Raw genomic sequence first — 14,652 nt, 5'->3', positions numbered from 1 at the left:
TTTAACTTAAATTATGTGTATCAAGAGCTAAATAGAATATCCTCTCTCTCAGGACAAGCTCATAAAAACTGACATAACATCAGAAAAAATACACATATACATATAAAACATATACATTATCTTACAGTAAAAGAAGGCGGGTGAGCCTTTATTTTAATGGGGCCACTACAACCCTGTCAAGCATAATGAAGGTCTTCATTTTCTCCCATTTTGGGAAACACTAGTGTCTATGAATGAGCCGTCCCATGATGTGGCCAGCTCACCACAGGCTGCGACCACATCAGCACACCCACAGAGCCAATAATAGGATGCTTTTAGTGTGTGTGTGTGTGTACGTTCACAAAGACATGTGGGTATGGGTGTGACTCTCACATGCACACAGCCTTTCCACGTTTGCATGTTTACCGTGTCTCTAGGATTAAAACTAAAGAGAATCTGATTCTGTTTTGTGTGTGTATACCTCATAGGATTTGGTCTCCAGGTCTTTGAGGTGGTCTTCGGCTCCAGGCAGAGTCTTGTAGTAGGCCATGTTCCTCTGCATCATCTCATCATCTGGGTGCTTCAGCAGGAAGGTGTGGGCAGCAGACACCGCCTTGGCCAGGTTTTCAGACTGGGCGAAACAACACAAGCACACAGACATTTATTATCAAGAGATGAAATAATACAAATGCAGTGTTGAGGTACGATAAATAATGAGTTGTTACCAAAGACTTTATAACTGATAAATCACAGATAAATAACTCTGAATCAAGGATTAAATGGTGGATAAATAGAAAACATGTGTTAGTTTTGTTATGCTCAGTGGTGGATTGGGAATTATTAAGGAACTGTTTATTAGTAATTACCATTAAGTGTCAACTTTACAATGGGCAATCATATACTTTCTCATGTCAGGGGCCCTAAAAGAGAAGAGAATTACCTTCTATTCGTCCACATTTTGTACCACAGAAGAGATCAGAAGATCAGCTGATGGTGCGACTGAAGAAACCCTGAACCCACACTCACAGTCATATAATCTCCCAGTTTTACCCAGTTACACCCTCCAGTTGTCTTCTACATGTGTCTGTACCTTTAATGGAGGGACGAGCACTTTCTACCAAAAGACATTTCCTCATTAGATGTGTTGAAGGTGGTGGTGTAAACACATCAGTGTGTGGATATATTGTTTTCATACTAATCAAACCATTCTGGGTGTAGATATGTTCCTAGAGTAAAGCTGATCACTGAGATTCATTTGGTGACACTTTATATTAAATCCAACAATTATTCTGTGTATCTGCATGTTTCTCTACTCATTTTCACTTTAATTTGTCTTACCTCATGTGTTGTATGTCTTAATTAGACCATTACCGTCTCAACTACATAACCTGAAATCTAATCATAATTCCAACCTTTGCCCCTGAATGAACAGTGATTATAACCTAATCCCAAATCCAAACTGCCTCCAACAGTGTGGTTTCTCATTGTAGAGGCGATAACCAGTAAAATGCCCTCATGTGTCTTTATGAGTGTGTTACCCTCCTTTTTTGTTTTTACTTCCTAACAGGGGGACAAGACAAGTAGACAACACAGGCAGACACAGGTAAAAGTTCGGGACCTCCTCTGTGCATCCGTGGCACGTAGGTGACGTCAGAACGCATTTCTGGAGTGACGTTACAGTCGGGTATGTCCACAGTAAAACCATCATCTCACTGATCATCATCACAAGTAAATAAACACACATGTATAACCACACACGTCCTCTGTCTTTTGGCTTTAATGTGCATTTGACCCTCCTGATGACCTCGTATGTAACGCATGCTCTTACTTTGAAGTAGGCGAACTGCAGGTATTTGTACGGCTCTCTCCTCTCAAACTCATCTATGGTGTCCCTGCTGGGCATGGTCTGCCTGAATGCGGGCAGCCCCTGCTTGCAGCGCTTGAGGCACTGCGCCCTCTTCATCACATTGCCAAACGCCCGCAGTTCTGGAAACTCCGCAAACTTCTGCTCGTCGTCCAGCCGCACGGAGCTGCAGTTGAGGTTGCAGAAGGCCTCGCTGTCCCGCAGCAGCCGGTACAGCCGCAGGGACACCTCCATGTACTCCACCGTCTCCTTCCACTTCTCCCCGGTGTACTGGTCCAGCGCGTATTTGTAAGCGGACTCCAGAGGCATCAGCTCATTCCTGGGGAAGCTCCTGAAGCTGTATTTTTCATACTGGGAGTTCACGACTGAGGCGGAAAGTGCGATTAATAGCGCGGAGAGGAGTTGGGAAGAAGTGGAGGGTTCCATTTTTAAGTTTGGTAAATGGTGGAGGGGCTGGCTGGGATGATCCCGGACTTGTCTGACGGTGTGCGTGGGTCTCTAGGACCGCCTCAAGTTCCACCACGTATCCGGACAAAGTCTCCCCTCCCCCGGGCGCAGGGCTGGAGCAGTTGCTACGGCGCGGGTGGGGGTTGCTTGAGCTGCTCCTCCCATTAAATCACAAAGTAAATCACTGCTGTTGTTCTGTCCATGTACAGAACAAGTGAAAACCTGACAGAGATGACTTTTGTATAACACAACACATAACTGAGGGAGGAATTCTTTTACTTTTTAAATAAAGGGCAAAGTAATTTAGCATATTTTTAAATTACCAAGAACATATTGTTCTATAAAATACTTCTCTTTAAAGTTAGTTAGTTCTCCCCTCTCGGTCACTAATTTAACCCCTGTTGAGAGGGGAGTGTCCCTCCCCCTCCCACTGCCACGTAGAGACATTCCTGCCTGGTCTGCACCCCCTCCAAAGGCCCTGAAGCCCACCAACACAACAGGATCATAAAACAAGATATAACAAGAAACTTTATTTGTCTTGCTCTGTGTCAATATTTGACTGCCATTCAGAGGCGTATCCAGATGTGTGCATTAATTTGATTTAAATGAATCCAGAGGGGGAGGTGTCTCTCTGCAGCTGTATGGAGACCCCTACGTTACCACGTTGACACATCTCAGGGGCTGCACTGCGCAAGAGCAATACGTGGTGCCCAAAACTCTCATTCAATCCCAAAGGGCGTCAAGTCAGCTAGAAAAAAGCAGGATGCGACAGGAAGTGTGTGTTTCAATTTCAAAATAATAGCATAATCGGTTACTTAAGCTTTCTTTGTACTCCTTTGTATCAGAAACAGACATCGGAGAATTTATTTTCACGCGTATTTATTTCAGTTTTTTTCAAGAAAACATCGCATTTGAACCACCAGTTGAGGTTTTAGCTTCAAAGTTTAACCGGATGTCGTGTATTATTTGTCTGCCTTGACACGTGATCATTCCTATGCTGGGACCAGGGGCAGGACTTCTATCCAAGTCGGAGTAGAGGAAACCGAAGTACCAGCGAACAGGGAGGCAGCGCGTACACAAACAGGCCGTACACACTGTTATCTCCATCGTCTGATAGATTTTTGGCAGTGAAAATGATCCAGTGCGTGCAGATGATGTTGTATTTGTCGGTTCTGGTGGCGTTTGCCGCCTGCAACGCGCCCCCGGTACCGTTAGACGACATCTTCATTGAGAAAACTTTCGTGCCAGAGCAGTGTGTGCGCGCAGTCAAAGTCGGGGATTATGTCAGGTATCACTACATTGGCACGTTTCCGGACGGCAAGAAGTTCGACTCCAGGTGAGTATCACGCAAAGAATACATTCATTCCCACGTTAGTCGCTGCGTGCAGAGCAAAACCGGGTGCACGGTGCGAACAGCGTGCGCGATGCGTAAAAGTGCGCGTTTAGTGGTTCGCCCCTGTTAGCCACGCAGGCAGGGAGACTGACTGAGCTCTGGATCCATAAAGGCTTAATCCAAAGGCTCCAAAACCTTTACATATCAACGACCACCAGAGGGATTACACAGAGGATCCCAATTTGATCAGAGGAAGAGGTTTTTTTTCCATTATTGGAGATTTATTATAGATTAATATAATTTTACTTAATCACACTCCATTGAAACCTGTAAACCAATTCCATATGTTTAATGCTGCTCCAGGACCTCTGAAGGTCCCTAGACTCCACTTTGGGAACCACTGACATAGTCAACAGTAGTAACAGTGTATCAGTGATCACCCACCAAGGGTCCCCAGACCCCCAAGGGTCCCATAGGCCCAATGTTTACTGTGTGCCACTTGTTCTTTGGTAATTTAATGAACTGCCCATTTGTTAAAGAATGTAAACTAATAAAGTGCAACATCAGTAAGGCCGGCCCTTGCAGTATTAGTTAATTTTGTGGCCCTATTTTGTAGAGGGGCCCATATATATTCATTAAAAAAGTAAGATTTTTCACATTTTAATCTGCACATGTGTATCCGTATGATATATAAAATCACAACCTGTTAAGATAATCAAACTTAAATCTCGCGTCCTGAATAACTTTAGTCCAGGCACAAACTAATACTAAAAGCAGAATTTGCATGAAACACTATATTAAGGTCTTGGAGCATTCACTCCCTCTTGAGTCCATTTTGATGAATCTGAACATTTGGCCACTGTGACATCATATGAAAGTTTTGCCAAAGTGACTTTTCAAAGCCAGATGAGTTTAATTGAGCTCTGTGAATTTCAGTTACGACCGTGGCAGCACCTACAACGTGTTTGTTGGCAAGAAGCAGCTGATTGAAGGCATGGACAAGGCTCTGGTGGGGATGTGTGTCAACGAGAGAAGTCTGGTCAAGATCCCACCTCACCTTGCCTACGGAAAACGGGGATATGGTGCGTATGTTTGAGTGTGTTTTAAACTTCCTGTCACATTAGCGCATCCCTGTGTCGCATCACGCCACTGGCTGATTATTCTGAATCCATCAGTGCACAGTTTAACATGTTCTCCGTTAAGTTTGAGGTCGGGCCAGTGTTTATTCCTCTGGGGTGTCATTATAAATACACAGATGAGTGAGCACTGCTCGCCATAACAATGACAGAATTTGGTCGGACATTGGCATGAGCATAAGGGACAAAAATTACAGTCTTTCACAGAAGGCACCGTATTATGTTGTACTAGAGTCAGGCGAAGCAAAAAGGAAGTGGGCTGCTCCCAAGCGTCCATGTTGAATGATGTCATCACAGACCAGGAAGCTGGTCAGAGGAAGCTGCTCTGGATCAAGATTTTTCAGCTGTTAGCAACTGCTCTGCAAATGCTGGAGCATCAGCAGCTGCAGATAAACGTAATCTGTATATAAATATTGGCCACCAGGGAGAGTGTTTGTGTCAGAAAATGTTAATAAATTTGGACATGATTGTAGCGATGAGAAGAAAAATGCCGGGGCTTTGTTTACATGTAGAGACCAGTGCGTCAGTGTATGTATTTGTGTGTGTGTGCATGAAATAGTTTGATAATGTGAGATAGAGGAGGCATGTATGGGCAGGTAAAAGCTGGGGCTGTGTCCTCTACCGCCAGTCTGTCTTAGAGGGAACATCAGAAAAAAAAGAAGAAAACAGAGAGATTTTGGAGGAGGTAGGAAGAGATTTAAACCGGAAAGAAACCTACCAGCTCATCAGGAGTAAAGGTTTTATGGCTGCCACCCACACAGTTCTCACACCCCTACTCCACCTCCTCCTCCCACCTTTTTTGCTTCACCTTTGTCTCCTTGTTATGTCTTCTGGACACTTGTTGAGCTACTCAAAGGCTCAAAAGGCAGCTTTATACGCATCCAAAGAGCAGCAGTAAGAGATAACCGTTATTTTTACATTTTACAACCAGAAATAGTGAGTGAGTAATAAGTGACTCATGCTCATGTTTGCAAACAGAGCTGGCTGAGATGTTGCACTCACCAAAATAAAAGTTGGCTTTAACTTGAAGGACGGATCAGACAAGGCTAACACTGAGGACACCACAGTCATGTGCTATTTCTGGAAATCTGGGGGGGTTTATCGACATAATATGGAGTTTACTTTGGGCAATTATACATTTATTTCCAGGGCTGCAATTAATAATTGTTTAAATAATCAATTCATGTGCAGATTATTTTCTTGATTCATCCAATCTTCCATTTGGTTTTGTATTCAGTTTTGTCCATAAAAAATAATTGAAAACATTTATAATCAAATTGCTTATTTTATTTTTTGGGGCTTTTAATGCCTTTATGATAGAAATAGACAGGAAAGGGGGAAGGGGATGACACACCAGCAAAGGGCCGCAGGTTGGATTCGAACCCTGGGCCCGTTTCCTGCCGTAACAGTGACTAAGCCATCGGTACATGGCGACGCCAGCTCTACCCACTGAGCTAACCGGGCGCCTAAATTGCTCATTTTATTTGACTTATTTATATGACTTATTTAAAGTGCTTATTTTATTTGACAAAAAAAAGTCACAACTCACTCATTTACTAACCAAATGTAACCATAATAAAGAATCAGCCAACAACTTCTCACACTATAATTAAACAAGACAAAGATAGCAGGAGTCTGTTTAAAGACTTACTTTCTCTCTCTTCAGGTGACATCATCCCTGCTGACTCTATCCTCCACTTCGACGTCCTGCTGCTCGATGTGTGGAACCCGGAGGATGGCGTCCAGATCAAAACCTACCACACACCCTCGATCTGCTCCAGAAAGGTGGAGGTGTCTGACTATATTCGCTATCACTATAATGGCACCTTGCTGGATGGGACGCTGTTTGATTCCAGGTTTGTTTTTTATATTATCTCAGTCACACACAGGCGGTCACACAAAAACATGTGTGTATGTAACCTCTCGCCTTCATTCTTCCCTGTAGCCACACCCGCATGCGTACCTATGACACTTACGTCGGGATTGGGTGGCTGATCGCTGGTATGGATCAGGGCCTTCTGGGAATGTGTGTTGGAGAGAGACGCATCATCACTATGCCACCGTCGCTTGGATACGGAGAGAACGGAGATGGTGCGTATTAATACTTTCTTTATTAGTATGTGTTTCATTGAGTCTGACGAGCTTCCCCTCCTTTCAGAATAAGAATAGATTGATCTTTACAGTGCAAAGCAACATGTGTTGTAGTTGCACACTTGGAACACAAGGTGGCAGTACATCACACACATATGCATTGTAACCTTTGACAGTATGTGATTGTAACTGTAGGTCTCATCTTGTTTCACCCTCTTAGTCAGAGATGGAAAATATAATAACTTCTTACATATTTTTACATACAAAGATTATTTTCATGATAGAGTTTGTCTTCATTTCCCAGCCAAAGGTGTACAGAGGACAATTTGCTGTTTTCAGTGAGTTTCTTTACTGGTCTATTTCTTAGCTGGGGCCAATAACCTGGAATCTCAGCTGGTTGCCTAGCAACTGCACAGAGACAAGAAATAGTTTGGTACTTAACTTCAAATAAAACCTCATACGAAATACTCATGGGGTGGCAATTATGTAGATTTGCTTGGAAAAGTCCAAAAATAAAGATATCTGAACTCAAAAACAAAAATTATTTTTGTTTTATTTTCAAATCTTCATACATTTTTCCAAATAAATGTCTTTTTTAATTGAACTATGTGTCCATAACAGATAATTACATTATTTTTGTTTTATTTTTAAAAATTAATCTAAAGTAATAAATATATATAGTAATAAAGTTCCTTCTTTTTTCCAGAAATGTCTTTATGAATATTTTTGAATAACGTTCAACAATAAAAACACAAAATAACCAACATTACAACAATAATAATAGATAAACAATATAAATAAATGTTTCTTTGCTTTGCTTCATGTTGTGTTCACATCGCATTTTTATTACTTGTACTGAAATCCCATTCATGACCTTTAGAATAATAGTGTTAAAATAATAATGTTAGGAACTGATCCTCGTAATGGTTAAAAGAAGAATGATGAAGAATATTTATGTTCTCTATCTTTGTTCCCATATCTGTCTCCCTTCTTGTCCTCAACCCTTTCTTCTTCCCTATCCAGGTAGCGACATCCCAGGACAGGCGTCCCTGGTGTTTGATGTCATACTTCTGGACCTCCACAACCCCAGAGACGGGATCGCAGTGACCAATCAGATGGTGCCGGAGTCCTGCACGAGGAAGACCGTCTCTGGAGACTTTGTGCGCTACCACTACAATGGCAGCCTCCTCGATGGAACATTTTTTGATTCCAGGTGTGTTAGTGTTTAATATTCCTCTTGTTATTCACACAGAGTAAATTTTTGTGTTTATAAATAGAAATTCATGTTTAATGTCTGCTGTTCCTCAGTAGCCTCATGGTGGCAGCATTTCTCTGTGTACTAAAGTTATGTTGAGAGATGAATCGAAACTTAAAAACCACTATTGGAAATGTCCTGTTTGCACTGTATAATGCTGCATCCTTTGAATGGTTTTCTAGTAACTTCTTTCTTCTTGTCAACTCAAAACAGAGAGTTAGTTCATGTCAGCTCTTTTGGAAAGGCTGCTTGTGTCTAAATTCTCTAAAGTCTAAAAAAGAAGATTAAACTATAAAAATTATGTTCTTTAAAAGTATAAAAATGAATTTGATCATATACATACCATAGAATTGTATATGCCAACTATAGAAAGAACCAGTCTAGACTGTAATTTACTCATTCTCCCCAGTACAAGTACAAACAATATAAAATATAAAGGTGCTGCAATGTATATGTTTTTTCTGGTTTTAGCTTTAGAAGATATACGCAAGGTTGACAGCAAATATCAAACCTGTTACAAACTGTCTGAAGAAATTAAAACTTGTGGTTTAAGTCTTGTAGCCTTTTTCTAACTGAAGCCACTCCATTAATGTGTATTGGGCCACACACATTTTCCATTTCGTCATAAGTATACTTTTGCCAGGTACTTGGTATTATAAAATGCGACTGTGTTTGTGTAATCAAAAACCACAAATGCACCCTCCCAGAACAAACCACTCTTTGCAGCACAAGCACAGTTATTCTCTGAACCTGCCACTTGCAACAGACTCATCTTGTATCCTTTAGTCATCTGTTTTAGGCGGCCAGGTTTCCTTCAGTTGTGCTATTCTATGTGCTGCCTGTATATGTGATTAAATGACAACGCACTATATACTGTGAAAAAAAACTGTATTTAGTTAGTTCCCAGATTAACTTTGAGTTTTTTTCTCTATGGGGCCGTGTATTTATACTTTTATTAATATTTTCTGTCCCACAGCTATTCTCGTAATCGCACCTATGACACCTATGTGGGTAAAGGCTATGTGATTGCCGGCATGGACGAGGGTCTGATTGGAGTGTGTGTTGGAGAGAAACGCACCATCACCATCCCCCCACATCTTGGCTATGGAGAGGAGGGCACAGGTGTGTGTGTAATGCTTGGATATCCTTAATTCTATCACAAAAATGTTTTTCTCACTATTTATACTCAGCTTTTAATAATGGATTCTTTCTTTTCTTTCCCTTACCGTGTCTCTCTCAGGCTCTAAGATCCCCGGTTCAGCTGTGCTGGTATTTGACATTCACATCATCGACTTCCACAACCCGTCAGACAGCACGGAGATCACCGTCTCTTACAAGCCAGAAGAGTGTGAGAAGCAAACCAAGAAGGGAGACTTTGTCAAATATCACTACAACGCCTCTCTGATGGACGGCACATCCATTGACTCCACGTGAGTAAACTTCTGTGAGACACTTCGAGGCCTCCTGGGAAAACCAAATATCTTAGAAAAGTTTTACAGAATGATTGCATCATCTGAGTGGGGAGGGACAAGTATAAATAGCGTGGCTGGGAATATAACATTTTTGCAGTTCATCCTTTGGAGACCATGAACAACAAATTACAAGGCAATCAATTCAGTAGCCGACAAGATTTTCCAATCTGTGCCACAAACCTGCTGGTGGTGCTAAAGGAAAAGTCATTGACATTGTCATCAGTAGAGAAGAACATGTTTTAATTAAACAAACACACAGGGTCCACCTGTACCAGTAGCCTCTATATGAGTCATTATGAGTGAGTCATCTCTCTCGTAGTCCTGAACAGGATAAGATAATAGGGTTTAAAAGTGTGAAGAAGAAGTTCTATGTTCAGTTTCCTCTTCATACACTCTGTACTGCAATCCCAAAAGTTGGCAGTGTTAGCCAGGTAAATGAGGAAACATGGACAGGCATTACGCAGGAGATGAGGCACATAAACAAACAAACATCTAAACTTTATATGCCTTTTATTGTTGGTCTTTTACGCTGAATTGCACAAGATTTCACTTCCTCTGTAGGTGCACTCTGTCTTAGTCTACTGATTTCCTTCTTCCCCTTATCAGTGCACATTATGCCTTTGCATCAAAGGTTGAGTTGAGTTAACTTTACTTTTAAAAAAAGTAAAGGGAAAAAGTTTGAATCTCTTGCCAACACGTCACCCAAAACAATTCTGAAGTGACTTTTTGAGTCTCACAAAGTACTTGAATCTGGCAGAGTTGATTGTGTCCAAACAATGGTGTTGTACTTTTTCTAAAAAGATAAACTTATTAGGCTTGGAAATAATGGTGTCATGCCTGAACATGTTTGCATTCCGGTTGGTATCATGGTATCATATCTGCACTTGTCAAAATGAGGGAAGAATCTACTGGTGTCCACTTTTGGGACAAGCCTGTTCTGAACATGTGACTTGAGGAATTTTAGATGTAGAACAATTAGATTCATCAGCACATTCCCCAAACAGGGTCCTCTTTAGGAATGTTCCACCGGCTGACTCCATTATCTCCGGGATCCTGCCAGAAAAAAATCATAGAAGTGCTTTAAGTCATGAAGTTAAACACAGAAAACACGATTTAACACATAATGTGAACAGATTTATTTATTATTATAATCCTTCTGAAGTTTATGTCATTCAGTTTCACAGTTTTTCCCAAAACTTAACAAGACAGACAAGATGATAATATGGTTTTGTAGGAGAAATTCTTCCACAATATTGAGAGTTGCTAGTTCTCTGAAGAATTACGAACCCAGTGTGATGAATCAAGTCCCTTTATTCATGCAGCATGGAGAGAAAACCACAGCATAGATGTTCTGTCCTCTCTCTCCACTTTACAGAATAATCTCCCTTATATACCATCCACTAGATCCAAGAAAAACACACCTAGTATCCTAGTCACAAATCACATGTGAAGGTTTTAGGTCTTTAACACAAATGGTCCTTTGATCTGACCGTGTGACTGTGAACAGATGCTCACCAAACATCCTCCTACCATAAAATCATTAACCCCGGACTGTATACATTTACTACCCCATCTAAAACATTCATCTCCCACAGTTTCATCTTCACATAAAAAGAAACAGTGTCCATCCACTTTGACTGCGTTTGAGCATCAAGCATCATCGATGTAAACACAGAGTTCGGGATGTTGATGGAGCAGGTCTATGTAAAGATGTGGGCACAACAGTCTCTAATATCCTGTTGTTTGGCCACCGAGATTCCCATTTCGTCCAGACCGGACATTAGCCAGGAGCAGCCTTAAGTCCAAGCTAATTCTCTCTACTCTATTAGACTTCCTGGTTTCAAACCAAGCTTTGGCTTCTCACTGAAACAACTTGATGAAAGGCAGACATGTCATAAATCCTTGGACCTTCTGTCACAAATGATCATGCTGACAAAATAACAGCAAACTTTAGGAATGAGTAAGAAAATGATCATTATCTAATATATGTACACAGAAAATCAGTGACACAGCTGTAGCACTGATTGTAAAGAAGAGATTGTAAATTACTAGAAATAATGAATTTTGTTGTGTCTCTGTTTAACTCTAACTTAATCTGTTTCAGGTATAATTATGGAAAGACATACAACATTGTCTTGGGAGCCAACCAGATAGTCCCAGGGATGGAAGACGGACTGATGGAAATGTGTGTGGGAGAGAAAAGACACCTTGTTATCCCTCCTCATCTGGGCTATGGGGAGAGAGGAGTCAGTAAGTCTCACACAGTCTGCCACTAAATCCTACACTGTTAAATAAATAAATAAAGTGATTCATGAAGAAGAAACAGAAGATATTGCAATCATACAGCGGTGCTAACAAACATACGTACCACTCTCATCTCTGTCCCTTAAATGTGAAGCTACAACCAGCAGCTGATTAGCTTAGCTTAGCATAAACAATACAATTCTAATGCTGTTTGTGTGTTGTTGTGTAGCTGACGAAGTTCCAGGGAGCGCTGTGCTGGTGTTTGATGTCGAGCTGGTAGACATGGAGGAAGGACTTCCTGAAGGTTACATGTTCATCTGGAACGACGATGTGTCACCTGACCTCTTCGCTGAGATGGACAAAGACAAAGACGAGCAGGTGGAGCCCTCTGAGGTATGTGATAACCTGCCGGTGCTGTACATCTGAAACATGTTCCCTCTTTGCTGCGGTCTGTAATTTACCCTCTTCCATCCCTCCTTTGTGTCCGTAGTTCACCGACTACATCATGCGACAGGTGAACGAGGGTAAAGGCCGCTTGGCTCCTGGCTTCGACCCTTATCGCATTATTGACAACATGTTCTCCAACCAGGACCGCAATGGAGACGGGAAGATCACAGAGGCAGAGTTCAAACTTAAAGCAGATGAATCCGCTGCCCATGACGAGCTATGACGGGACTGAGTGTTAAACACAGATCAGGGTGTAGGGTCAGACAGTGGGGGGTAATAATACATATGTGGGTGGTAGAATAGAAAAAGATGGAGTTGTATGTGTAAAGTGAGCCAGTGTGGAGTGAGAAATGTGCTTAGAGATTTTTTATTTTTATGATGGTCATGGGACATCTTGTCCTTAAAGAACCAAATGAGTCTGATAAGAAAGTTGCTGGATTTAGCAGTGAGAAGATTATTTTGAGAGCTAAATATTGGAAAGAATAATAATTTGAGGACTTTAATGACAGTGAATGACTTCTTCTTTTACCTCCTCTCCCATAAAGTTCTTGTCTTGTTTTTCGTGACTTTTTATTTTATTTTGAAGGGTACAAAAGCACTCCTGTGAGAGAGAACAAACCAAGGCCTCACTCCACAATCTCTACATGCAACACTCATTCCTGACTTTTATTGTTTTAACATTTTCTGGTTGTGTGTGAAACTTTCTTTTCACTGGTTATCAGCTCTCCGAAATGTCTTCCAGGAGCACCAAGTCAAGCCTCAATCACTGTAATATACTGAGATGGAGGAAAGTTACGTTTGTGTCTGAGAGTTAGTGCTCATTTGCTAATAAAATTAAAGTGATCCTTTTAAATGAGAGCTTTAAGTTCTATCTACATAGTTCACACCTTCCATCTTCCACTGTTTTATGTTTCAAAGTCAGGATGCCTTCTGTGTTTTCTGCTGTTCAAATCATCCAAAATGACACTGAAAGTCAAAAAATGTTGTTGAAGGCTTTCCAATCTTTTAGTCACCTTTGGTCAACTTGTTTTTCCATTGTTTGTGTCTTCATACAAATGTTAACACCTGATTGTGTGTGTGTGTGTGTAAGGGAGAGAAAAGAGTGTGTGAATGTTGTTTTTGTTTTACTTTTTATATTCAAGAGAATACTGAGGCTTGTTGATAATGTTAGCGCAATGTTGAATTTGATTAAATGACCTGACCTAAATAAATGTCTATATTGTGTCTCTGTTTGCTTTAGACACAATACTCCTCTGATTTAGCATCGCACTCCGGTAACACTGTCAGACTCATGACACAGTTTTTTTTTTTTTAAATAGATTAAAATTGAAGGTGCAGAATGTTGTGGATTATTTTATTCCTAATCCTTCCTAAACTATCTGACTGTGAAAAAACTGTAACTTCACATTAGGTTTATTTGTTTTAATCCAAAATTGTGATCCTGTCATTGACTACACCAGTTCCAAATGTCCTTCAGGTCATCCAAACCTAGCCTCCCCATTTTCCTTTTGTTGAAATTCTTATCTTATTATTTTATTATATTAAAGTATGTACCCTGGTCTATAGAGACGATGTAAACAATCATTAAAAGCCAAATCTCTTCTGTAAAGCAGAGTTGTTGCAGAAAATAGCAGAGCTGACATTTAAAATATAACACAGAAGCAAATGAGGACAAAATAAAACAAAAAAAAACATACAAGTATAAGAGTAGAAGATAAAATACAAACCAAACTTCCTAACTAGAACCAGAGTGTTGGGTGTAAAAAGGGGGTTAAAAAAAACCCAAAACAGAATAATTTCCATTAAACAAATTATGTGTAATGTTTCCATTCATCTGCTATATCTTTCACATATGAGTCAACAGGAAATACAGTCCTGCACTATGATATCTCAGAGATCTTCAGCCCCTTTTCCATTAAACAAATTATGTGTAATGTTTCCATTCATCTGCTATATCTTTTACATATGAGTCAACAGGAAATACAGTCCTGCACTATGATATCTCATCTTCAGCCCCTTTGTTGGAGCAGTTTTTCTCAGTTTGCTATTCTTTCAAGCCTTTCCTATACATGTTATAAACAATGTGAGTGTATTCTGTTACGTTTGGACCCAAATGTAACTGCTGACAGTTTGGTTAGAAAAAGATTTGGATGTGCTGTGCTGGTATGGGACTGTAGTAGCTTTTGAGCTTGCCAGCCTCAAGCAGAGATGAGGAGCGAGCTACAGAGATTTTCTTTTTTATTTAAAAACGTGTGTTCTTCAGCCCCAACCGATGCTGACTCAAGTGACATAATTGGAGGCAGACTTCAATCAGCTCCCCCTGGAGCCACAAAATACTTCATACAGTTTTTTTTTTACAGATGCAGTGGTATTCCCTGCAAGAC

General features: G+C 40.7%; 2 protein-coding genes across 2 annotated transcripts in view; one reads left to right on the top strand and one right to left on the bottom strand.

The window, feature by feature from the left end:
- crtap (cartilage associated protein) overlaps positions 1 to 2,362 on the bottom strand; it is a 7,986-nt gene extending 5,624 nt beyond the window's left edge. Inside the window, exons 1-2 of the mRNA XM_035681888.1 lie at positions 1,808 to 2,362; positions 461 to 610 (exon numbers count right to left, since the gene is read on the bottom strand). Of these exons, the coding sequence (XP_035537781.1) occupies positions 461 to 610; positions 1,808 to 2,269 (612 nt within the window). The 5' untranslated portion in view covers positions 2,270 to 2,362. The remainder of the gene's footprint in view (positions 1 to 460; positions 611 to 1,807) is intronic.
- A 925-nt stretch (positions 2,363 to 3,287) lies between these two features.
- On the top strand, positions 3,288 to 13,570 carry fkbp9 (FKBP prolyl isomerase 9). The gene is made up of 10 exons (XM_035681727.1): positions 3,288 to 3,626; positions 4,560 to 4,705; positions 6,426 to 6,615; positions 6,705 to 6,850; positions 7,874 to 8,063; positions 9,082 to 9,227; positions 9,346 to 9,535; positions 11,682 to 11,827; positions 12,051 to 12,214; positions 12,312 to 13,570. Exons 1-10 carry the CDS (start codon positions 3,424 to 3,426, stop codon positions 12,489 to 12,491), a joined length of 1,701 nt encoding a protein of 566 aa, XP_035537620.1. The 5' UTR covers positions 3,288 to 3,423; the 3' UTR covers positions 12,492 to 13,570.
- Positions 13,571 to 14,652: the final 1,082 nt, after the last annotated feature.

The sequence above is a fragment of the Morone saxatilis genome, unplaced genomic scaffold (genome assembly GCF_004916995.1).
Source record: "Morone saxatilis isolate NCDOM2014 unplaced genomic scaffold, NCSU_SB_2.0 Contig9, whole genome shotgun sequence".
NCBI classification, from domain to species: Eukaryota; Metazoa; Chordata; class Actinopteri; family Moronidae; genus Morone; species Morone saxatilis.
Note: the sequence above shows the minus strand (reverse complement) of the source record. Positions and strands in the feature narration are given on the sequence as shown.

Bases quoted from the DNA above. Each gene is read 5' to 3' on its own strand.
- fkbp9 (XM_035681727.1), top strand. From the start codon at position 3,424: ATGATCCAGTGCGTGCAGATGATGTTGTATTTGTCGGTTCTGGTGGCG. The intron at 3,627-4,559 runs GTGAGTATCACG...TGTGAATTTCAG, and splicing joins GGCAAGAAGTTCGACTCCAG to TTACGACCGTGGCAGCACCT. The intron at 9,228-9,345 runs GTGTGTGTGTAA...TGTCTCTCTCAG, and splicing joins CTATGGAGAGGAGGGCACAG to GCTCTAAGATCCCCGGTTCA.